This window comes from Centropristis striata, chromosome 23 (assembly GCF_030273125.1).
Source record: "Centropristis striata isolate RG_2023a ecotype Rhode Island chromosome 23, C.striata_1.0, whole genome shotgun sequence".
NCBI classification, from domain to species: domain Eukaryota; kingdom Metazoa; phylum Chordata; class Actinopteri; order Perciformes; family Serranidae; genus Centropristis; species Centropristis striata.
Genome location: NC_081539.1, coordinates 10,832,224 through 10,857,262, shown reverse-complemented (window position 1 = coordinate 10,857,262; position 25,039 = coordinate 10,832,224). Strand labels below are relative to the sequence as shown.

General features: G+C 38.5%; 3 protein-coding genes across 9 annotated transcripts in view; 2 read left to right on the top strand and 1 right to left on the bottom strand.

The window, feature by feature from the left end:
• Nucleotides 1-333: 333 nt before the first annotated feature.
• On the top strand, nucleotides 334-10,210 carry mastl (microtubule associated serine/threonine kinase-like). Its single transcript, XM_059326482.1, has 12 exons — nucleotides 334-580; nucleotides 1,295-1,432; nucleotides 1,519-1,658; nucleotides 1,750-1,838; nucleotides 1,918-2,024; nucleotides 2,129-2,288; nucleotides 2,469-2,617; nucleotides 3,079-4,101; nucleotides 5,440-5,581; nucleotides 7,153-7,266; nucleotides 8,302-8,403; nucleotides 9,263-10,210. Exons 1-12 carry the CDS (start codon nucleotides 431-433, stop codon nucleotides 9,418-9,420), a joined length of 2,472 nt encoding a protein of 823 aa, XP_059182465.1. The 5' UTR covers nucleotides 334-430; the 3' UTR covers nucleotides 9,421-10,210.
• Nucleotides 10,211-10,465: 255 nt separating this feature from the next.
• acbd5a (acyl-CoA binding domain containing 5a) lies at nucleotides 10,466-20,808 on the bottom strand. Of its 2 annotated transcripts, none has more exons than XM_059327208.1 (13): nucleotides 20,715-20,808; nucleotides 19,963-20,090; nucleotides 19,256-19,376; nucleotides 18,525-18,597; nucleotides 18,289-18,406; nucleotides 17,033-17,272; nucleotides 16,737-16,928; nucleotides 15,586-15,680; nucleotides 15,271-15,496; nucleotides 14,987-15,189; nucleotides 12,872-12,931; nucleotides 12,638-12,747; nucleotides 10,466-12,553 (listed from the first exon to the last, which is right to left on the bottom strand). In XM_059327208.1, the coding sequence occupies exons 2-13, from the start codon at nucleotides 20,057-20,059 to the stop codon at nucleotides 12,541-12,543; spliced, it is 1,548 nt and encodes a 515-aa protein (XP_059183191.1). In that variant the 5' UTR covers nucleotides 20,060-20,090; nucleotides 20,715-20,808; the 3' UTR covers nucleotides 10,466-12,540. The 2 variants fall into 2 exon arrangements, with proteins under 2 accessions (XP_059183191.1, XP_059183192.1); XM_059327209.1 differs by having other exon boundaries at nucleotides 19,963-20,068; nucleotides 20,715-20,769.
• A 1,866-nt stretch (nucleotides 20,809-22,674) lies between these two features.
• abi1a (abl-interactor 1a) overlaps nucleotides 22,675-25,039 on the top strand; it is a 72,795-nt gene continuing 70,430 nt past the window's right edge. For 2 of the 6 annotated variants that reach the window (XM_059326971.1, XM_059326972.1), the window contains exon 1: nucleotides 22,676-22,855. In XM_059326971.1, coding sequence (XP_059182954.1) covers nucleotides 22,739-22,855 — 117 coding nt within the window. In that variant the 5' untranslated portion in view covers nucleotides 22,676-22,738. Of the gene's footprint in view, nucleotides 22,856-25,039 lie in introns of all 6 variants that reach the window. The other 4 variants (XM_059326975.1, XM_059326974.1, XM_059326970.1 and 1 more) reach the window with 3 other exon arrangements.

Genomic DNA, 25,039 nt, shown 5'->3' with positions numbered 1-25,039 from the left:
TGCCTGCCACGGCCACTAGGGGGCGCTTTTGAGGTGGCCCAATATCCAGATTTGTTCGAAACAAATTCACCAACACATCTACCAAATTTCATGCTTTTATCACAAAGTGAACGATTGTTGTAAAATATTGAGCTAATCCGCCCCACTATATCTAATTTTGACAAATGGTAATAAACGTGGCGATTTTACAGAAAAAAAATAAAAGCAACACTTATTACAGCTCACTTCGGGAGCATTTTATGATTTACACACAGGCAGTTAGTTGTACAACTAAATGGAACGGAAGGTCAGAGGACCCCGCGAAGGAGCAGCGAATTCAAAATTTCAAAACAAGCCCGAGATTGTTGTTTTACCATGCAGGTGTTAACTCGGAGCTAACTGTCTGTTACAGACCCTATCTGAGTTCGTATTTTAAAACACTAGTATTAAAATGGAGGTAGACGAAAAACACGAGTCGAGTAAACATCCTAAACCGCCTACAATCGAGGACTTTGTCGTTTTGAAGCCCATCAGCCGCGGTGCTTTTGGCAAGGTTTACCTTGCACGGAAGAAGTGCAATGGGCGAGTATATGCCATTAAGGTAGGTCTCCTTAATCTTTGACAACTTTGAATCATGGAATTAGACTACTCTCAAAGGAAAAGCATGGGGGATATTCCACAGACCAAGTGGAAGAGATACATTTATGATGTTTTAAAAAAAATTCTACCCCTAAATGTCATAGATCTGTGATGTCACATACAGTATATACGATACATTGGGCGTTTATGGTATTTATATTAATTTATTTCTTATTTTAAAATAAAATATCTAGACACATTTACTGCTTACAGAGACACAAATTTGCCTTTTTCTTTGCATCTTCACAACATTTATCAAAATTATTTTTCCGATTTGTCTTTAAGTAACAAAATAATAATGAAAAATCAATAATAAATAAAAACAAATAACTACTTGCCTTTTTCTTTGCATCTCCATAACGTATATCAAAATTGTGACTTTAATTTGTTCAGGAAATATGGTCACAAAAAATAAGCTTTTTGAAATTAGCTACTTATTTTGGATTTAGATTTCTGTTTCAAGTAACACCCACATTTTGGAGAAGTCACTTCTTGTCAAAGTCACATGACAGTCACATGACCACCACACCAGGGTGTTGAGTATGTGTCACTTAGGGATTTAATGAGTTAAGGTGAAGCATAAAGCTGAATATGGGAGATTTAAAGTGTTTGTTAAACCCATGTCACCATGGGTTCTTATGAGTTAAACTTAAAAATGCTTTTTTTTTTTTTTTAGATGATGAAGAAAGCAGACATGGTTGATAAAAACATGACGGGCCAGATGAAGGCAGAGAGAGATGCACTTGCTTTGAGTAAAAGCCCCTTCGTGGTTCATCTGTTTTACTCCCTTCAGACAGCCACCAAGATCTACCTGGTAACACTCAGAGACACAAAAACTACACTTGCACTCAACACATTTACACACACAAAGTTAAAGCTCTGTTTTTGTGTTGCTTACAGGTAATGGAATACCTCATTGGTGGAGATGTCAAATCTCTGCTACACATCTATGGCTACTTCGATCAGGATATGTCTGTTAAATTCATTTCAGAGGTTGCATTGGCTTTGGACTACCTCCACCGTCATGGTATTATCCACAGGTATAATTTCTTCAGGTGTCAGTTAATATGTATAACTGGTTATTCTAGTTGTTGTGTGACCTGGAAATTTAACTGGATTATGACTTTTTAGAGACTTGAAGCCGGACAACATGCTTATATCCAATGAAGGTCATATCAAACTGACAGACTTTGGCCTTTCTAAAGTCAAGCTTGACAGAGGTATGAGTCCCATCAGATCACACAAATTGCGACCATCATCACTTGTAAAGTTATTAATATTTTCTTTCTTCTCTATCAGAACTGAGTCTCATGGATATCCTTACTACTCCATCCTTGGCTAAACCAAATAAAGATTATTTCCGCACCCCGGGACAAGTCCTCTCCTTAATCAGCTCCCTTGGATTTGTAAGTGAATGTATATAATTTTGCATTGAGAGCTGCCCTAAGTGCATGCTTTATGCATATTTAGTGCTGAATATTCACTCTTAATTTTTTTTAATCAAACACAGAGTTCTCCAGCAGGGGAAGGACGGCGTCACTGCAGTGCATCTGCTGCGTCCAGTCCCATGTCCTGTAGCAAAATTAAACAGAAGCATAACTCTTGTGGTTCTCCTCTGATGAAGAAAAAAGATAAGCTGTACTCTCCGGCTAACTACCCTCGGCAAATGGGTATGTCATGGTCGAAATCCAAGAGATATCCATGTTGGATTTCTTGTTTTTCATTTATTAACCTTGTGAATTGAATGGCTGGTTATGCATGGACTATTTAATGATTTATACAAACAAACTGGAGCATGTTATGGCTTACTGGTGCGATTTTGAAAATGAAAAATGTGTTTGTCTCTTTAGTAAACAACAACATGATGTTTAGCCCTCATAACCTGGCTAAAAATCTGACCCCCACACTGCTGAACACCAGGAAGAGGTTTGCGACGATGAGTGCAGGCAGCACTACCGACACTGAAGGGGGCATCAGTCCACTGTGGGAGTCTGAGGAGGTCAGTGATTGTAAACTATGATCTATTAAACAGTGTTATATTTGAAAAAATTATGATTATTTCATTTTTTTCCCCATTTTTGTCATGGTCCAATCATGATTACTTTGGGTTTCTGAGGGAGCTTGGTGGACAAATTGGTCTTAGTTTCACATATCTACTTTTAAAATATTTATATCGCCTTCATTATACCAGTAATAGTAGTGTTTTTATTGAATCATTTATTGTTTCTTTAGCTTTTCTTGAGCGTGGCTTCGTGATAAAGTTTTGAAATTTTCAAATATTTACATTTTCTGCAAGCAATACAGTTAAAGTTACCGGAATAAACATTTTAAAGAGTGAACGTTTTATTTTAAACATTAAAAAAATAAAACAAAAGATTGCAATTTGATGAATTGATCCTTCAGTTTTCTTTCAAATTGGTTTATTCCTTGTGGTGACAATATTTTTCCTTTTGTCTTCAGAAAGAAAATGAACATACTAATAAACAGAAGGGGAAGCTGCACTCTGAGTCCAAAGGGCCTGAAGTGGACTGTGCACCCACAAAACTGGCCACATTTGGCTTCTCCGCAGATCCAGACGATTGTGCACAAAAGATGCCTTGCACCAAGCAACCGGAGTTTGCTTCCACAGCTCAGGATGATATTTGTCTGACAGCCTCGTCTGTAAAGAGAACATTTTCTGAGGTTGAGAAAAGCCCCGAGCCACTGGAGATCCACGCCAAGAAGAGTAACGCAGCCTATCAGAGATTCTACGAGATTCCAGAAGAGACCGCAAGGTTTCACACTGGCCTGACTGGAACATTTTCCACCATCCAAATAGGTGACTTCTTGGCCTCCACTGAGGGGATTGGGTTAGCTGAAGACCGGATCCCAAATCGCTCCAGCCCTATTGCCAAAAGTCTGTTTAATGAACTGGAGGAGCCAACTGAGGATGTGTTTGAAGACAGCGCCAAAGATCTGTCTAATTCAAGTTTCACATCCCCCTTTAATGGGAACAGTGACATTTGCCGGAGCCTGAGCCTCGACTCTGATGGGTCTATGCATGAAACCTCTCTCACTATGGAAAGCTGTGCGTCTCTCAGGCCAAGGAAGTGTTCCAAAAACAGGAATTTAGCATCATCTGAAGAGGAAAATAAAGACTTGTCCATCACTGAGACACTCCCACGAACTCCATCTGTTGTGGCCTACGAAACACCCAAAATTGGTAACTTTGGCAGGAGAGGATCTCAGTGCTCCTTTCTGAACCGGCTCCCCGATGTGGCCGGTGGAGCTGCACAGTCCCCGTCATTCCTCAAGCCGCGAAACGTTGTGGCTTTCCGTAGCTACTGTAGCTCCATTAACCGCTCCAACATGTCGGGGGTGTCCCGGTGTAGCCTTGGTTCCATCGACACTATGGACGTGTCCCTAGCGGCTTCTTATCACTCTGCGTCTGCCACTGCAACACCAGTACAGAAGAGACTCAGCTCCAACAGCTCGCTCTGTCAGGTAAGCATACAGGGACACAGTTTGAAAAAAATATTTAAATCTTTTGGGATTGTTACCAATGTGAAGCTTGAAAGTTTTTTTTGACTTTTTTAAAGAAAATATTTTGTAGTGGTGATTCAACATACAACATTCAGGGTGTTGTTTGAAGTGTAATAAAGGAGCAGTGTGTAGGATTTACCGTCACATTGCAACCAACTGAATACTAGAGGTGGGGGAAAAAAGATACAGCATAGTATTGCAATATTTTGCGTGGCAATATTCTATCGATTCATGGCAGCCAGGTATCGATATTTAGCGCTCTGACGGTATTTTCGCCGGAGCCAGGATATCGCTTTGGGAAACTGTCGAAATAACGTTGCAAAGTTAGGCTATTTTTTTTATGTTTTATGGTGATTTTCAAAGCGCTCATGTGACCTCTGACGTCATGCTATCTCAATGAAAATAGGCCTTCTGGGGTTTTTTTTTTACGGACACAGCCGTATTGAAGCTATACAGAGCAGTGAAGATTAAAGTTGAGGAAAGTTTGAAAAAATGTCCACTCAACATATCCCAAAATGCTTAAAATCGCAGCAATATCACATTGTGACTGAAGTATCGGGATAAAATCGTATCGTGAGGCCTCTGCTGATTCACACCTCTATTGAATACCCCTCACCCTCTCTCTCAAACATGTAGTAGAACCTCCAGTGGCATTAACTCCCAATGCAGATGTGAAGGCTTCATTCTAAGCCAGTGGTTGCTCAAAGTTTCGATAACAGACTGCGAATTTAGGAAGCCTGCATATGATTGAGAGCTGCACAGAAAAGCTGCGGTTACATGCCATACTACCAGTATTTCTCTAAAAGTACTTCTCTACAAGTAGTCATTTGTGCATGTTTGGGGGCCACACCAAAACCCCTGTTCCACCAAGGCAGTTCGAGGGCCGGTTCAGAACTAGTTCTTCATGTTTCGACAGCCAAAGAACCGTCTCTCAGCCAGGAAAACTGGTTCCAGAGTGGCACCGACTCTTTGATGGGGCGTTGGCAAGCGTTGCACCTGGAGCACCTAAGCTAATGAGAACACAATGATTCTTAGTTTCAGGTGATTATTAACCAATGAAAACATACTTCTGAATATTATATTCCATTTCTGCCAATAGATCCCCCTAAATCCTGCAAACTGCTCCTTTTAAATAACATTGTAGCGTCACAAGGGTTATTTATTGAAGAGTAGTTGTGCTGGATTATACATTGTGCAGTAGGTTTTTATTTAATTTTTTTCATCAGTTTTTTTAAATGTCTTTTTTTTTTTTTTTTAAACCATTTTTTGACGTTTCCTTTTGTTTCCTTCTCTCGTCAGACCCCGCAGCCCATGTTGACCTCTTACACCCCTTTCAGGACCCCAAAGAGTGTCAGACGGGGTGCACTGCCTGTTGAGGGTGCACCCATTTTAGGAACTCCTGACTATTTGGCTCCGGAGCTTCTCCTGGGGAAACCACATGGTAAGATGAGGAAATGCAGCAAAAACCACACAAAATTAGCCCATCACAGTCTTGTAGTATTGACACTGGATGGTTGACGTTGCAGTAGTTGTGACAGGCATTCTCTTTAAGTTTCAGGAAGTTGTCAGAGTGGTAAGTTTAACGATATTGCTGTTTGTGCGGGCGAGCTTGCATGTTCACCCAGCCTGCTAATACGCTAGAGGAAATGAGCTGATTCTTCCCCCATTCTCCTCTCCCCACTGGTTCTGTTTCTTCCCCGTAAAATTGGTGAACAAACTGTGGGCCTGATCAGAGGGAAGGGGGAAGCAATTAAAATGTGTGATTACAAAGGTTTAAAAAAATGGGATTGTCTTCTAACATTCAGCTAATATCATTGTTAACATTTTTGGGAAATCAGGCTGATGTGCTTTTAACTGAAAATGTCTTTTTCTGCTCCATAAATCTGCAGATATTGGGTAATTGTGGCATATACTCAATGTGCTATGGCACTGGCTTTATTTTGGCATTTTGCTACTGACATGCAAAATGCCATCTAATAATAACCTATTGATCTGACATGCTGTTATTCATTCAAACACACTGAGCGCTCCATGTTCATGAGTTCAAATGGCAGCAATTGTGCTACAAAATGTCAGTCAGTCTGTGACATAAAAGGTCCTGTGTGGCAGTAATAATTAATCAGGCTGTCAAGTATTTTCTTAACTCAAAAAAAGATGGATTTGTTAATAATTATTTTAAAAACTTGCAGTTAGGGCTGGGCGATATATCGATATATTTTGAAATGTGATATGGAATAGTAAAATAAAAAGTTCTATATATATATATATATATATATATATATATCTAGAGAGAGAGAGAGAGAGAGAGAGAGAGAGAGAGAGAGAGAGAGAGAGAGAGAGAGAGAGATGCTGCCCTTACTAGGGTTTTTCATATTTAGTTATTTTGTAATGTTTGTTTTTTTTTATTTTACTTTTGTCATATAAATATATATTTATTTCAGAAAAAGATTAGCCTATTTTAATTCAAAGTCTATTTTTATTTAAGATATTTTTTTATTTACATGTGCTCTTTATAGAGCCTTCATTTTAAAAGAGGTATTTCTGTTGTTTTGCAGTATTTATGTTCACTCTAACGGTTTCAATAAAACTACTTGTGACATGTCATATTTGGCTTTGACTTTGACTGAACATTTGCTCTCACTTTGCGATAAAAATATCGGGATATATATCGTAGATCCATATTCAGCCTCAATATATCGGGACATGACTTTTGGTCCATGTTGCCCAGCCCTACTTGCAGTCATTCAGAATAAATATGTATGTCTCAAAACGACAATGCGAGCCACAAATATCAGTCGGGATGTGTGTTAGACGAGATTAATAACTACCTTTTAGTGAAATGAGAAAAATAAATTTACCCCCATAACTTGAATCCCTCCATCCCTCAGCCTACCTTAGCCCCTGCTTCTGCCACCGCAGTAGAACCCGTGCACTCTAACAGGAATCGGGGGGGGAACAGGTGTTTGAAGCTGGCAGCTGTGTGAAATGTGACCTTTCTTTGCTTCCATCCAGACTGCATGGTGGATTGGTGGGCGCTGGGTGTGTGTCTTTTCGAGTTCCTCACAGGTGTGCCCCCTTTCAACGACGAGACACCCCAGCTGGTCTTCCAGAATATTCTCAACAGAGGTGGGCTTGCTTTTCTTTACCACAAGCATTCTAAACTACCAAATACTCTAAAATAGGTGTTGCAACCTTTTACCGTTATTAACCCTCTTCTTATGTTGCGGGTCAAATTGACCGATTTTAAAGTTCAAAAATCTTTTTAAAAAAATAGTAAAACGTAGTTTTTCATAAAAAGAAAATATTTAAATGTAAAATAAAAAATCCATTGCATTTTATATTTAGGTCTTTCCAGTGTACATAAAAAAAGTTTTTAACATGCATTTTTTTAATGAAAAAAGAGTGAAATATTCTCATTGAACCATGATCTGTGAGAGGTAAAGAACACCACTGCACTTAATATTGATTGAAATGGATAGTAGTGGAGTTATTAATGGAATATAAACTATGTTTTTGTGATTTTACTTTGTTTCTGACACTGTTGGAATTAAACATGTTATTGCTGTTCCTGAGAAAGCCAACACAACAGGAGGGTTAAAAGAGCCAATTTTTACAAAAAAGAAGAAGAACAAATTTGTCTTGAGCCACGGAACATATTTGACCTAGCTAAAATATTAAGTCTACATTGGCCTATCAACATTACTTATAGTCTAAAATTATTTATTAGGTTTTGTTAGAAGGCAATGAGGACTCAAGTGCAATTTAATAGGCAGGGCAATGAAACATTTCAAGAGATATGGAATCATATAACTATTGAAGTTTGGCAAAATTTAGAGGATAAGGAGCTGGCCCATAGTAGTATGTGGGCTATGATCCACGTTTAAGTTTCGACTGAAACATTAAAATAAAGTATTCTGTATTTAAGCTACACATATTTACAGTTGAAGAATGTAGGAACCACTTTAGGCCTACAGCAATCATAAATGAAAATCCAAAAGTTAAAGAACATCACCGGAGCTGCAGGTTGCCTACCCCAACTCAAAAAAGCCTGTATTTGATGAGTTACTCGCCTCACATATTACAATTTTAGTTGAACAAATGAACCATTAATTTAACTTTTTCTTGCTCTTTTTTTCACCACCTTGCTGTCAACTATGTTAGATATTCCCTGGCCTGAGGAAGAGGAGGAACTGAGTGCAAACTCAAGGAATGCCATCGAAATCCTCCTGACCATGGACATGACCAAACGAGCTGGTCTAAAGGGTGAGGCCCACCTTTTAATTTTTCATTTTCAAATATTAAAACACTGTTAGACTTTCATGAGAAAGTGAGTGCAAGTGATGGACAGAGTGCAGGATTTTCTATTCTGCACTTTTATTCATCTGAATCAACTTGAATCCAAATTTTCATATGTTTCTTATTCAGGTTTTATTTTTTCCACCAATAATGTTTGTAGTAGTAGGTTAATTTTAACACAGTGGACCCATATTTATTTTAATGACAAATTCTTAAATTATGTAAGAGAAGTGCTCTAATTTCTGTGGTAAAATGAACAAGGGATAGGCTTTTTAAGTAGTTGCACTCAGGGAGTTATCTCCTAATAAAATCAGGGTTTGTACGGGTGCTTGAAATCCTTGAAAATGCTTGAATTTAAATGTTGTATTTTCAAGGTTTAAAAAGTGCTTTGATTTTGGATAAAGTGCTTGTAAATGCTTGACATTCTTACTGTATTTCTCTTGCAATCTGACTATATCCATCTATAGACTATAGATAATCACATGTTCAATGTAAAAAAACAATGAGTAGCCTATCTGAAATGAAGACCGTTCCTTCTTAAAGTGTAATACCATCCCTGTTGGTATGGTTAAGTGAAATCTCCCCCTTTTAGTATATAAGTACTCATCTAAAACATGCAATTTACAACAGGTGTAAGGTACTGGAAAAGCTTGAACATTTACCTTGAAAGTCCTTGAAAATGCTTGAATTTGACCACTGCTAAAGTGTACGAACCCTGTAAAATGCTAATATTAGCTTTAGTTTGGGCCTGTTGTAAGTAAAGCTAATGATAGTACACTTCAAATGGGATGTTAGTTCTGATCCTTTTTGTCTGAACCTCCACCAGAGCTCAAGTGTCACCCCCTGTTTGAGGGCTTGGACTGGGACAACCTGCAGAACCAGCCGATGCCTTTCATCCCTCAGCCAGAGGATGAAACCGACACCTCCTACTTTGATGCGAGAAACAACGCTCAGCACATTGCAGTGTCCGGCTTCAGTCTGTAGGGTCACACAAAGTAACAGCTAAGGTTTTTGTTTTTTTTAAAGCAGCAGGCAACATATTTTGGCTGCTGGTGAACTAAGTGTTAATGAATCCAAAATTCAGATCCATTATATAAATAAATACAGTTATGATGGGGGTGGATTCTGATTGTTTTCCTGTTGTATTATTATTTTTAAATGCATTTTACCTCTGTGCAATCATCCATCATAAGAACTGTGATGTATCTATTGCAAAAATTAAACTTCTTTTAAATCTTAGTGTTATAATATTACATCGGTATATCTCTTAAAATAAAGTTCTTGTACTACACTGTAGCCAAATAGCATTTGCTCCCCTTTACCTTTATAAAAGGCCCTCATTTGTGTCGTTATATTGGTTTGACTCTAGAGTAACTGTTAGTTTGTGTAGATGTGGCACGCATTGCCTGAAACACTCCATTTTTGCTGCACTGCTCATTGTAATGTTCCCCTGCTGTTAGCAGACTGGGTGGGCGGGCCCGCTGATTTTTCTCTTTGAAGGGTACAACACTGCTGAAGAAAATCTTGCTAATATATTCATCAATAATGTATTTTATATGTAAATCTTGTCAATAAGGTTCATTGTCGTTGTTTTAGGGTACTTTGTATTCAAACAGAACTGTTTTTTCCTGCTTTTATGTCACTTTTGTGTGTCATTTACTGTTTTCCACACTACTAAATTGTTTTGTTTTGTTTGTTGTTTTAGAGAAGTTTACGAGTCATCCGGCTACTTGTGAAATTTTATCTTGTTCACTCTCAAGAAAAAAGTGAAATACAAATAAAATGTTTGTAAGTAACATGATTTTCACGGTTCTTTTTCTGGAAACTTATCAAAGCAAATTTTTGATAATCCAATCTTAATTCTGCATGTTTAAACAGTTCAAAACTTTTGTAAATTATTTGCTTTTTGCCCAAGAAAGCAATTATAACATTAAATATGAAAAAAAAGGAGGGACAATTAGCTGGCAACAGTTTACAATATACTTTCCCCAAACAGTTTCCTTTAAATAATCTGAACAAATAAAAATGCTTTATGAAAATTTTTATTTGAGGCTTGGATTATCACATGCAAACACCGCTCTGTCCACAGGCAGAGGGCGAGAAAGCCTTGGTACATTTCAGTAGAAACTATTACTTCTTTATTAAAACATAATGGCTCTGGAAAGATTAGTGCTATTGCAGATGCAAACATTTGTAAATGATATAGTATTCTATATTAATTATACATGGGAATGCAATTAAAATACTGCATTTTAATCTGAACTGTACAGCTATTGTATACAATTTTACATTGATCTCACTGCTTTGCAAACAACTCATGATTACTATCACTCACGCAAAATCTTTCAACAATATTCGTACAAACATATATCACACATTAGAAAAACTTGACAGCGTAAACAACACGGACGGTGACAAATGTTATGCATTAATAGTCATATAGCTGAATGAGGCCGTTAGATATTCCCACCACTTCATGGCTCACTGGGAAGTTATGATTAATGTTAATTTGGTCCAGCTCTGGAACAGTTATGCTACAATATGTGAATGTAAGAAACCATAATGCTGCTGACAGTATGAATGTACCTTACGATGTTGAGGCACTTCTTCTATTTGAAAAACAATTTGACATAAAGCACAGGCTGATATGCAGCAGGACAGGTAATGAAAACATGTCTAACCTATGCACAACATGTAGCAGTTACTGAGGGATAGTTTTGATTTGTTGAAGTGTAGGTTGTAGGAGGTATTTATCCATATTCAGTGTATGACGTACAGTAGAAGCCGTTTGGAAAAGCATGCAGGAGAACTGGCACAGAAACTAACTTTAACCATATGATACATTTAGAATATTTTCAGTGCTTTAATTTGCTGTCAGACAGTCCTTTCTTATGGGGAACTAAAGCTGTGAAAGCTATCTATGCTCTCTTCAAAGCCACCAGACTCCATTCACAAAATCTGACATTTTAACTTGCAGAACATGGGAGTTTCTGGTTTAGTGCTATCTCGATATTTTAGTTTGTTTGTGTCTTTGTGTTACTTTGATAAATCTGGACTAACCCTTTGCATCACAGAAGTTAAACCATAACTCAAACAAACTAAGGAACTGAGGCAGCGATAGACCAGCAACAACTCCTGTGTTCTCAAGGTAAAATGTGTGTTTTTGTCTGTAGTCTGGTGTTTTGAAGAGAGCCCCGATAACAGCTTCAGCTCCAACACGTAAACATAAACAGGGCATGATGGCAAACTACAACACTAAAAATATTCTTTATACAGTACACATTGAAACTAAGTGTAATACAAGTTTTTGCTGCTGCCTCCCTCCACACTCTGGAGGTGTACAAACTTCCATTTACTGTAGGTAATACACTGTCTGTCTATGGATAAGTACATCATACAACCACACTTCTGAACCTGAACCATCTCTTAAAACATGATCCTCATTTACACAGCTGAATTCTGGCCTCAACGCCTTCATTGCAACTTACTAAAAGCAATAAATATTAACTTATTCTCAGAATTTAAAAAGAATCTCACACATCAATATATTATTACATTCAATCCTCCCTTCTAAACTACAGTATTAACATTTTTATTATAGCAGCATTGCCTGGGCAACTAATGAAAGTCAATTGTGAAAAATTGATCACCACATCACGCGTTATGCTCAAAACAACAAAAAGTATCAGGCCCATTTTATGTGCAACGCAGCCTTGGTTATGGAAATAATTGAGAAGCTGCTGCAGTTGGTTTATAAACACGCTGACAACGTCACATCTGTGAGTTCCCCCTCTCGGCACGAACCATTTGTTACAGAGAAAAAGATTCCAGTACAGTGGCATCATCTCGAAAAAGCTTGTATAATCACAGGCTGCGAGCCCTTACATTCATGTTTCTATCTGATTCCTCTTCCACAGTACAACACGCTTGAGAGATACCCTGCTCTCGCTCCTTACTCTAGGTGCCTTCTTCATAGTGCAAAAGCAAATTACTGGGCCGTGGGTCGAAGCAGGGGGGAGTTACAGCCGTTAGCGACCCAACCAAAGACATTTAGAGGACTCCTCTTCGTCGTCTGGGCCCAGGGGTGTAGTGGAGAGAACAGGTTCAGTTGATTCGTCTGTTCGAGGAAAATTACAGCGTTGAATTAGATACTGGAACAAAATGGTAGCAGATTGAAATTTACGTTTCTGCAAAGGGATACCTTCTCCTCCTCTGCAGGTATAGGCGAATAAGCCACTGAACCACAAATGGCCATATAACGGCAAAGGCCAAACTGGTCGGAGAAATGTCGAAAGGCCACCAGGATGGTTTCTAGGAGACAAAAATAATAATCAGGTTTAATACAAATTAAAGTAATGTCAAATTCTTCTTCATTTTAGTTCAAGTGCTAAAACTTAGCTTTGTATGTGGTGTAAAATATTGCGGCATATTTTACCTGACTCCTCTTATTCACCGGGGTTGATGCATAAGTTGGAGACAGGGACATTGCTCTTGCCTGCAGAGAGAGAAAGAAATAAACAAAGGAAAAGTCCATAAACTTGTAGATGAAAAAGCTGAACACCATTAAAGTGTGAATGTTTGAGGTATGACGCGTCCTCAGAGTGCTGTTTACAGTGCCAAAGTACAAACCCCTTATCTTCTGTCCTCAAAAGCCTCATCCATGTTATTTTAAGACAGTGTGCTCTGCCACGCCAGGTTATGGAAATGATTTTCATGTGTTTGGTTCTGTCTACTTCTGGATACAGATTCATTACTTTACGCTCAAGATTGTCTTGTGGTTGCTGTGATTCACAATTTAAAAAAACGAAACATTTTATTGACAAAAAAAAAAAAATCACATGGCAATATTTTGGTGTTTTGGCTTAAAGAGTGACCATGTTACCTGGTGACTTTGAGCTGAATGTGTCCAAGTTTGCTCATCGGTTAAGTATGGTTGGCGTAGATCATTAACACAAAATAACTAAAATTAACATTAGGGGCACTCATGTTCGGTTCACCTTTCAAACATTTACTTTAACTGTTTCTCAGAAGTTTCAAATAGCTATTTTAAGATGTGAACAAAACTCCTTATACTGACATATATGCTATGCTATATGCTTTTAACACACAGCTTAAAAAAAACAAAATTTTTCTGATTTATTTGTGGCAATATTCATCAAAATGCACCTACTCTTCTGATTGTGTACGAATGCTCTCAACTTTAATTGCTATTTCAAAAACACAGAAACTAGTCCCAAGTGGTTGTTTAAGTTTTTGTTCTTTAAAATAAATGAATTTTCTCGGAGGCCAGGTTGAAATATTCAACCCCCTGAATCACACAACCCACCGGCAGGTTTGAAAAGCATGTTTTCTTGAAGAAAAATATATCATATTTTTACATAAAACAACCAAATCTAAGCTTAAAATAGTGGCATATCATCAAATATGCTGTAAAAATCTAAACAGTTCAATAAGAATACAGCATGAAACTAGCCTGGCTAACACCAGACCAAATCTCACTGGAGATTAGGTCTGGACACCTTCAATGGATTTCTCCGTAGAGGAGGTGTGGTTTACGATCCTCCAGAGCCGTTTATTGGGAGCTTAGAATGTCTATCAAAGCGTCTGTAGGTAGCTCTTAGCCAATCAGATCAGTTATACCAGATGACGTAGTAGAGCAACACAAATGGATGTTTGTTGTGTGTGTGTCTGTGAGAGAGTGTTGTTTGCTGCGTTGCTTCTCCAGTTCTTGCTTTCTGCAAGATTATTTATTTTCACGCTTTATTCCCCCTCATGTCATTCTGCCACACACATCCACTGATTTTATGGGCAACAAACAAGCTGCTGCGGGTCTCTGGGCGGCTCCGCTGTCCCCCGATTCGGAGCGAGATCACCGGCGGTGACCGACGGCCCGCCGGCTCGGTGCAATGAGCCACCGAGACCGCCCGTGCGTCGCTAATAGCCCCGCTACCAGTGATCTCGATACGAGCCGGGGGACAGCGGAGCCGGCGAGAGACCTTTCGCCTTTCAACTTTCGCTCTAAACTATTTAAAACACCATCTACAGCTAAAGAGAGTTTCGCGTCTGCAGCAGCCATGTTGGATCCGGAAAGCTTCCAAGTGCCGAGTAGTACGCGTCATCGTCTCACCGTCCCTCCCCGCTCTGTGATTGGATCCTTAAAACAGGGCCAAGATCTCCCTCTAGTTTCCAGACTGCCTGGAGGTTCGAAATTAAATTTGAGCGCGCAAGGCAGTCTGGGTATACCCAGGCTAGCATGAAACCTCTTTTCCCCCCAATATTGGTAACGAAAGTGGACACTCAACAAATTGTATATGTAGATTCAACTTGCATTTCTCTTTTCTCTCACTTTTTTTTGGTTAAGGATTTATAGCATTATTTCTGTGTTTTACTGCACAATGACATGTTTGAGTTCCCCCTACTTCTAGACATGATTGTGCTGTTTCCAGAGGTGCAGGACTTTATATACTGCAGCAAAAGAAAAAGGCCATGGTGAGTAAAATGTGACATGAGGTTGGAGTTCAGAGGTTCGGACTGGACTGACTGGTCTGACCTGGCTTGCAGTCAGAGCCTCCAGGGTGTGCAGCCTCTCCAGAACGCTCTGCATGTCCTCCTGCAGTCTGGCCAACGCCACCACTATCTGCTCATTCAGGCTGCCTGCAGGTGTTCCTGCTCCTCCCCAGCGGTCCCCGTCCCCATCTCCAGCACCGTGCGTGGGCATGAGAGCCCCAGAGCCGCGGCCTGGAGACCTGGAGCCTAGGAACACAGATTTATAATTAATGCATGTCACAAAACGCCAATAAAACATTAGAAAAGCTCTGTAAAGGACAACCTTACCCCTTCCTCTTCTGACCAAAGAGCTGTCCGGCATGTCTGCATTCAGTCTCTGTCTCTGTGTCCTTGTTCCGCCGTTCTCTCCGTCCTCTCCTCCACACCGGACGCCCTGCGGTGCTCCGTGAACATCGTCCTGGAGCTCCTGTGTCGCCTGCGGCTCCTCCAGAGTCGGGAGGACGTGGTTCTCCTCCTCATCCAGGTCGTCTAATGAGCGGTTGTGCTCTGAGCTCTGCAGAAGATGCACATTGTAAATGAATAAATGACGGACAGAGAGATAAAACAACTGTATTAAACGAGTCGTTTTAAGTTGTAACTTGCCCCCTCCTGGCCGAACTGGTCCACAGAATCACAGTAGACTTCGCTGTCTGAGTCACTGGCCACGTGACCGGGACCGGACATATCTACACTGAGATCTGACACAAGAAAAGGGAACAGAAGCTCAGAATGCAGAGTAAACAATCAAAAATCAAATCAAAATTACTTTATTTATCCCCAAGGGAAAATTCAGTTAGTCTGTTTGCTCTTCTGTAGATTATTGAAGAATGAGACAGCCTGATGGAGCGAAGGATCTTTTAAATCTCTCCGTCCTGCAACAGAGAGAGAGGAGCCGTCCTCTGCTATTTTTTTGGTCCATAAAGGTTTTGTGTACCGATGATTCGGGTATTTCAAGATGGCCTCGAACATCTTGACAGTGCATCTCTAAACAGAACCAGCTCTTTAGACCAGTCTATCCAACCTCCTTGCATCTCTTTGTCTGATGCTGCCTCCCCAGCAGACTGCAGCATAAAACAACACACTACCACCACAGACTGATAAAACATCTGCAGCATCTTACTACAGATGTCCAGAGATCTGAGCTTCCTTAAGAAAAAGAGGTGGCTATGCCCCTTTTTGTAGAGAGCGTCTGTGTTTAGGGACCAGTCCAACTTACTATCCAGGTATACCTAGATACACCACCTCCATGTCCACCCCACAGGTATTCACTGGCTGAAAGGGGGGCTTGAACCTGCATAAATCTATGATCATTTCCTTAGTCTTTGAGGTGTTCAGTAGGAGATAGTTCTTGTGACTCCAGTCACTGAAGGCTTTTATCAGATCCCTATATTCAGATTCCTGTCCATTCCTGATACACGCCACAATAGCAGTGTCGTCCAAGTATTTCAAACTGCAATGTAATTAACAGAGTTACATGGCGGGAGGCAGCGTTCACTTTATTTCGGAGGCTTTGTGTGCTGTTTCAACCCAGCCATTAATTCAGTCCATTAGAACAGTCCCAGGAGCAGCTGATGTGTAAAGTGTTAAGATTCAGAGTCTGCTGAGTTGCCACGGCTCTGGGAATGAAGCTTAGCAGATTATCTGATCACATGGTGCACTGATACAGCAGCACAGGAAGTCACAGAGAGGCGAGTACAGAGTCCTCAAACACAACACAACAGAAACATGCCGTACTAGAACTCTGTGTTCCATACCTGTGTGGTGACCATTGAGCACAGGCTCGCCAACTGAACCTTCCTGTGAGTTGGCGCTGTTCAGTGCAGCCCTGGTGTGACTCCCATTGGTCAGATGGGTGCCCCCATTTGCCAATTTACCATTGGATATGGGTGCTTTGTGTCTCCTGGCTGAACCCTTCTTCTTTGGCTGCAAAGCTGCTGATTTCTTATCTGAAACCCCCAGAGAGAAAATCAGCTCAACGAATTGTTTTTCTGACAATATTCTCTTACAGTGTTACTATAAGACTTATTATGCGGTGTTATAGCTTTGTTACCTTTTCTGACCTCCCGTATCACTGCTTCTTCTTCTTCTTCTTCATCTTCTTCTTCTTCCTCCTCCTCCTCATCCTCTTCATCTTCATCTTCCTCTTGTGTTTCTTCTTCTGGCTTTTCCTTCACTTCCTTTGGTTTGAGCCTGGCAGGACGAGTCTCCAGGGTGCCGTTCATTTCCATATTTCTGACGATGCTCTTCACCATGGTCTTCGATGACATTGAGTTCAACACTGTACCGAACCCTGAGCAACAAAACAGACTCAAATGCAACAACCCGAATACCAAAAAAACAATGCTTCCTCTAAAGTTACAATCTTGAAGATCTCTGTTTCCTTGTCTTCGGCCACACCTAAGCTGCAGGTGTGTTTTTGGATGTTTTTTAAGTTTTATAGTCTATCATCAGGGGCACCTTTGCCCAAGACCATTGTGGTTGCAGGTCTTAAAAGGTCTAAATATGCAGGACCATGCGTTACCTCAGTGAATTAACAGACATTTTTTTAATGAATCTTCAAGATTATTACTTTCAGGGAAAGGTTCATCATACTTTCTCTATGTAATAGGAAATAAATACAACCAGTTTATATGATTTTGAGAGTAAAACTGCACGATTTGTAAAAAAAACAACTAAAAAAAAACAACAAACCGCCATTATTTTTGACTGATATTGATATACAATATTGGAGGGAATTATCATTTTTGATAATCATAATCATAATCATTATTCTCATTTTCATTGAAAAAAATTATCATGAAATGAATGGTATTCTGACACATATTTTGCCTTTAACAAATATTGTACTTCCTGTGATAAAATTGTGATTGTGCAGCCCGAGTTAAGAGACAAATGTAAAGTCATTGTCAACTAAGTGGATGGCTTTTTGGAGCCCAACAAAATCCTCATAAAGTTTTTTGGGAAAAATTTTCTGAAACTGGACACAAAGTTTAATTTAACACAGATAAACCCAAAGAAAACTTAAATGTACACAGCCACATGTTCTATTCCACTAATTCAGCAAATGCAACACAACTGCTAATAACAATAAGCACCAAAAGCATCTGAGCTACGACACCAGACAGACTAAACTAAACCACCAGACTACAGTATTTACACAGTAGGGTACTTGCCTTCCAGTTGCCTAGCAAACTGTGTCAAACGGGCTGAGCATACGACAGGAGGAAATTAATTTTTAACGGTTAAGCTCCACATGCTGTTTTGGACATCACAAACAAAGTAAAAAAGGTGGTGAATAAAACCTACCTGTGCCCAAGTCTGATATCTCCGTGATCTTTTTCTTCTCATCAATCAGCTCATAGAACGGACCAAGGACACGCAACAGTTCCTCCACCTCGTCAGTCATGGGCATTCCCTCCAGGATCTAACACAGGTCAAACACAGCAACAAGTGCAATATAAATAATAGTGAACTGCTAAATAAAAGGTTTGACATTGCAATTATATAATACAACTGTTATATCTTCTATAAAAGTAACATACCAGCTTCATTTCATCAACATAGGCAGCCATTGCGTCTTCTTTTGACATATCTCCAAGAGAATTCCATGCATCCCTGAATCATTTAAACAAAAACTGTATTATTATACAATTTTAGCAAGTTAAAAACTATAAATGTTGCTTTCAAACACATCCATGCCAGTTTTCTTCTTTGTCAACAAGGCCAGTTTATTTAAGGTTATGTATTCTCTGTTTTCTTAAGGTCAAAGGCAGAAAGTGACTTAACCGTTTATTATTAACTACAAATAGAATTATTCTTTAACCATGCAACCTCAATGCAACAAGAGAAACTGTGCAGCCCAGTAGGTAAGAGGTTGCATTCCAAGAGTCCAGAGATCACCTAACACAACTTGAGGCTCAAGAGGGAGAAACTGTAGGTCACAAAACCCAGAGGGGGAGAATCTGGCTCTGTCTCGTTTTGCACAGTGGGGTCAAAGTGGGCCAAAAGCAACACGTTATGCAATGTGGACAAGTCAATTTCAACACTCTACAGTTTACCCAGAGTTCATTTCCTGTTTTAGCTTGCTGTATTTGCTAGTCAGCTTGACACTTTTAGGAAAATAACTCTTCAAAATGACAAATAGAAGAAGCACTGAGAATAAATACACTAACATTTTCACCATAAACGATAACAAGAAAGTAAGAAATGTGTAATTATTTTTAGGCAAAGATGAATTCATATCAACTGACTGTACATTTCCTTTTATATTTACCATTTTGCTTTGCCGACTGCATCCCAGAAGCCAGGTCGGGGAATATCGCAGACACCCACAGTAGCTTGTTTATAGTAACTGTAGAACTTGAGCATCATATCATTGGAGGGCTGAAAGGGACCTGAGAAAAAGAAAGAACATTTTATACTGTTATGTTCCCACCTTATTCTTGGATTTAAATTTATTTTGCAATTGTTTCCTTTTCAATGACAAAGTCCAATCCTATATCTTTGATATCATCTGCTTTATATATTTTTTTAATAATAAATACATTTAACTTCTAAGCCTTATGGTTCCAAATTAGTGGAAATGGGCATTGACACCACAATATACTGTATGTGTACGTGTTTTGGCTCAGTCAAATATTTGAAATAAGGAAATGTTCATGCTGAAAATGTGCAAAAATAACTTCAGTTTACTGAGCACAGTAATTACAGTTTTCTATCTCATATTATATCTTTGAAGGCTCTGATGGAAGACAGACTTTTATAAGTGCTTTTGCATTGAGTTGCAGACTGCTGGCCGGATGGAAAAGCTCAACACGCTGCAAGTAAAGTGGATAAGCCTTTTAAATCGCACACAATCCAAAGCAGACAAAGCTGTTGCTCTGGACTAGACTAAGTCTGACACCATTATGTTTATGTTTGAGCAATGAACTGGTTTAACTGGACTTTGGGACTTTTTTATTGGCAGGTTTGTTCACTCACCATCTGGAGGTAAACTCTTGATCACTTTGACGGCAGCCTCAAATCTCAGCACGGTTAAACGCCTCTCATCTTCCACACTGACAGCCTCCAACTCCATTGTGCCCCTCTGAGACCGTCAACAACAAAACCTACAGTCAGACAGCCAGTAAATAAACACACCCACAAGATAACAAAAAATGTAGCCTATTCAAGGTAGCATTTATGTTAGCTCTTTGTGATCACTTTTTAAAAAAATGTTTTTTTCCATTTAGTTTAAAACAAATAAACAAACAAGCAGGTGTGGCAAGCATCAATTGGGCGATAATAGCAAAACAGCAACAAAGAAGATAAAAGGGTAGTGTAGCATAACAAACAAAAAAATAATTAATAAATAAATAAATAAATAAATAAATAACAATGGTAATGCTACCAACCAAACATATCAACAATATTGAGTGTTGAAAAATAAGAAAAAGGAAAAAAAATAAAAATAATAAATAATAATAATAATGAAAAATAGATAGACAACAGCATTTATGTTAGCTCTTGATGATCATTTTAGCCTATAAATGCAACTTTTGCGACGCTAGTTTAACTTGCGAGTTACTGTATTTACAGTGTTACGACCACCAGTAGGAGGAGGTTTTCGGTTGTGTATCTAGGACACATCACATGATATGCGACACACGTCTAACGGCCCAAATATTTGCATTAAATACAATATGTACTTCAAAGCTGTCGACTGAAAAAAGCTACAAATCGCTTACACTTACCGTTAAAGTCAACGGCCTATCTGTTTGTCAGAAGGCGACCTGTCTTTAGCCTTCGGCCAGACGCCATGAACAGTGTAATGAAGCTAGGCTGCGGTGCACTCTGGGAGTTGTAGTCCTCTACCTGAATTCGATAGTTCCTACAAGCTCCAACATCCTGCGCGGCTACGACAAGCGCTTATTTGAAAATGTAGTTTCAAGAACTGGAAGCAGCTTTTTGCAACGTTACCATTTGTTTAGTAAAATTTTTCATCCACAAGAATAGAGTTATAAAGTCATCCCCCAAATGTATTGTCTTCATGAATTAATTAAAATTGTACTTAAATTCTCTAAAGATTCTAACAATAACAAAGGCACAAAAATTATATATCTTGAAAAATTTTCCCACTGAAATGAACAGTGAAAACTAATTCGAATCCCCCTTATTGAAAACAACATTTAGACTGTTTTATATGTAGCTATTTTATTTTTGTCTTTTTATTTTTGTGTGTATTTTAATTTTTTTTCAACTGCTCTGTATTAACAATATTGCTGTTATTATTATAAGTTTTATTGTTGATTGATGTTCACCTAGCTTTCTTTCTACATTTACCGGTATGCAAGGTATGTGCTGTGAAAAACGTGGCAGAAATGTTTATTTTTGTAATTTTCAATAAAGCATTGAAAAAAACAAAAAACTGGAAGCAGCTTTCACGTAAAAAGTAAAAATGCATAAAAACACACCACCGTTAATTTTATTTAATTTTTTTTTTAGAAATGTCTAACTAAAACATCTCGGTGTCATCTCTAACTGATAACATGAACAGCGACGCTTAAGCTTAAAACTACAATTACCATCATGCTCCACTCAGGATCCATGTTTTTTTCTTCAGTTGGAAGTGTGATAGTTTGACACGGGCGAAATGTAAGAGCGCTCACTCTGTTTTTATTTCCAAATACCACAAATCGTGATAAGCATTGACTAAGCCAAATATTTATTTATATAGAGTACATGGCGGTTAAATATCTAGATCTGAAATTGGTATTGTGGTATTAGTCAATCGACATGATTGCTAACAATGTTGATAATCAGAATCGTTTTTTATTGCAAAGTACGTTTACACATACAATGAATTTGCTTTGCTTTGTCCTTGTTTTTGTCTTGCAATTTCAACTTTTTTCTCAAAGTTCATGATGACTTTTTCTCTCTCCTCTCATTATTTGTTCTCCTACCTAATTCTCTTCCGTATTATTCCGTGTAAACAGTGGTGGAAGAAGTATTCAGATCTCTTACTTAAGTAGAAGTACTAATATCACACGATGAAATTACTCCACTACAAGTTAAAGTCCTGAATTCAAAACTTAATTAAAAGTACAAAAGTATGTGTATCGAAATGTACTTAAAGTATTAAAAGTAAAAATAGAATGGTCCTGCTTAGATTGTTTTATATATTCATAATATATTATTAAGATTATTAGAAGCAGTGTTTTTAATTAAGTTAATATAGGGTCAATTCAAACAACTTAATATATTGTTATGAGGTTTAATTATCATCATCATCATCAACATCATTATTATAATAATAATAATAATTATTATTATTATATTTTTTATTATCGTTATTATTATTATTATTATTATTATCATTGTTATTATTTAATTTAAAAAAATAATTGCAAGGCAAAAACAAAAATAACAAACAGGACAAGGACTGCAAGAACAATAATACAAGCCAGTTAACAAAAAGTGTTCTCGAACTGTATAATGGAAGAAAAAAAAATCCTCCTCTCATAATTTCTTTTTTCTCCTACTGGCCCCAATCCTCTTCCGTTTAATGATGACGTCGATGCTTGCAGACTTTCAAGCAGTGTAGTGAGCACTCTCACCCAGCAGAGACGATCTTCGGGTTGAGGTTACGCCAAAGCGAGGGCAGGAATCCCACAATAGCAGGCGGAGGATTTTTTTTTTTTCGAGTCCGAGCTGGGCTGGTGGCTGTTTCAATCAAAGGGAAGGCAGAGGGAAGGGAGGCTCTGCGGAGAGATGTAAGATGGCAGAGCTACAAATGTTGTTAGAGGAAGAGATTCCGGCCGGTAAAAGAGCGCTTGTGGAGAGTTACCAAAACCTCACCAGAGTAGCAGACTACTGCGAGAACAATTATGTCCAGGTAAGTGAGTTAGCCACACGCTTATCTTTAACCTCCTTTTGTCGCGGAAAGCTCGGGATTGAATCGGTTGTTGGGACAGGAAATGTGGATAAAGAAGCTGGAATCATCCGCCCAAAAGCTTGGATCTGTTCTAACAGTTTGATGCTTTTAAAACGGTGGGACATTTAGGTTTCTCATATCTGTTTGAGCCATTAATCACATTTATTTCGTTTACACAGAGGGTGTGTCTACTTTTTCTTTTTTTATTATTACACTGGGGTCGGTTCAAAAAAACTGCTTCCACTCTTACAGCTCATTGGGAGGCCTGTGTGTTTTACAGCGGCAAGTTTTAGCTCCTAAAAATTATTTTATTTCATTTTAAAGAACAATAAAGTTACTCCAGTTTCTTCACTTTAATCGATGCTGACACAAGCTGAAATATATAACGATATTAGTGGGAAACTAAATGTCACACTACCACTACAAGTCTACATGAATATTATAGTAACATAGCAGTCCATTAAATTCCATAAGGTCATTAAACTCACCATTTAATACCACAAAAAGTCCCCATTGGGATACTACAGGAATATTACAGTGGAAGTATAGTGTCCACATTATGGTAAGCACTCAGTGCAAATGCTATAATGCCAGTGTATGGCTGTTATTATTGCTGGATAATATTTTTAAACATTAAACAACTTATAATGCCACATTAAAGCATAATAAATGCATTTAAGGCTTGTAATGGCCAGAGTTAATAGAGAAAATGCCTTTTTTTTTAAAGGAAATGCAGCTGCATGCTTCCAACCAGGCTACAGGAGGAATGCAAAGCCATTGTTAGTTGGTCAATAAGGGGTGGATGTATTGATTTTACTCAACTTATACATGGGAATAGAGCTTGCTTTAATCTGTGCTGGCCTGTATGTGGCTTCACTTAACTATCCGCAACATTACCACAGATGGCTTTTAAAAAAAATGTCAGCATAAATATATCAGTGGTAAACACTATAATGTCACTGCATTGCGTTTATAACATTTTCTAACCATGATACAACTTATGATGCCACATTAAAGCATAATAAATTGATTTAAAGCTTGTTTTGGCCAGACTTAATATACAGAAAGGCTTTTTAAAGGAAATGCAGCTGCATGCTTGCATCTAGGCTGCAGGGGGAATGTAAAGCCATTGTTAGTTGGTCAATAAAGGTTGGAGATATTGATTTTTCCCAACTTATTCATGGGAACAGAGCTTGGTTTAGTCTGTGCTGGCCTGTATGTGGCTTCACGTGTCTTTAAAGTCATGTTGAAGTTCTTCTTCTTGATAAAGTGGCTAATTTTAAAGTAATTTAAGGGATATTTTAATGCAAATGTGTGCCATAATGAAATTATTAGTCATTTTCGTGTTCACAGCATGACCACAGATGGCTTTTCTTTTTTCTTTTGGCATACCATTTTAAGTGGTAAGCACTCAGTGCAAATGCTATAATGTGTTATGCCAAATGCATGGGTTTTATCATTACTGCATAACAGTTTTAACCTTTTAAACAATTTATAATGCCACATTAAAGCATAATAAATGCATTTTAAGATTGTTTTGGCCGGACTTCATGGGAACAGAGTATGCTTCAATCTGTGCTGGCTTATAAGTGGCTTTACATGTCTTCACATTTAAGTTCTTCTTGATATAGTAGCTAATTTGTAACTAATTTAAGTGATATTTTAATGCAAGTGCATGCCATATTGAGAGTATTAACACAGTGGAACTGCAGTTTTGTGTTTGCCACATGACCACAAATGGCTTTCTTTAAATTTTAGCACAAATATATCAGTGGTATGCCACTTCTAAAAAAGCCAGAGAACAAACTGAGCGAGAGACAAACAGTGGTTGGTGAGAAAACATTTGTGAGCAGGAAGACAGCTCCTCTGTATCAGCTACAGCGGGTGTGTCCATTCCAGCTGTACTCCCCAAGGACTCCCTGTAATTTTGTTTTCTTCTGTGTCCTCGGATGATTTGGCGTAGTGAGCTCTGAAGCTTTGTGCCAGTTCCAACCCACGCAAACACTACAGGACAAGAAGGTTGTCATCTTTCTCCCACATGAGTTTTTTCTTTCACCCTTCTGCTTTTTAAAAATGTGTCTTTTTGTGCACATATTTATCATGATCGCTCTGATACAGCCAGTAGATTAATGTGGGGATTTCCTT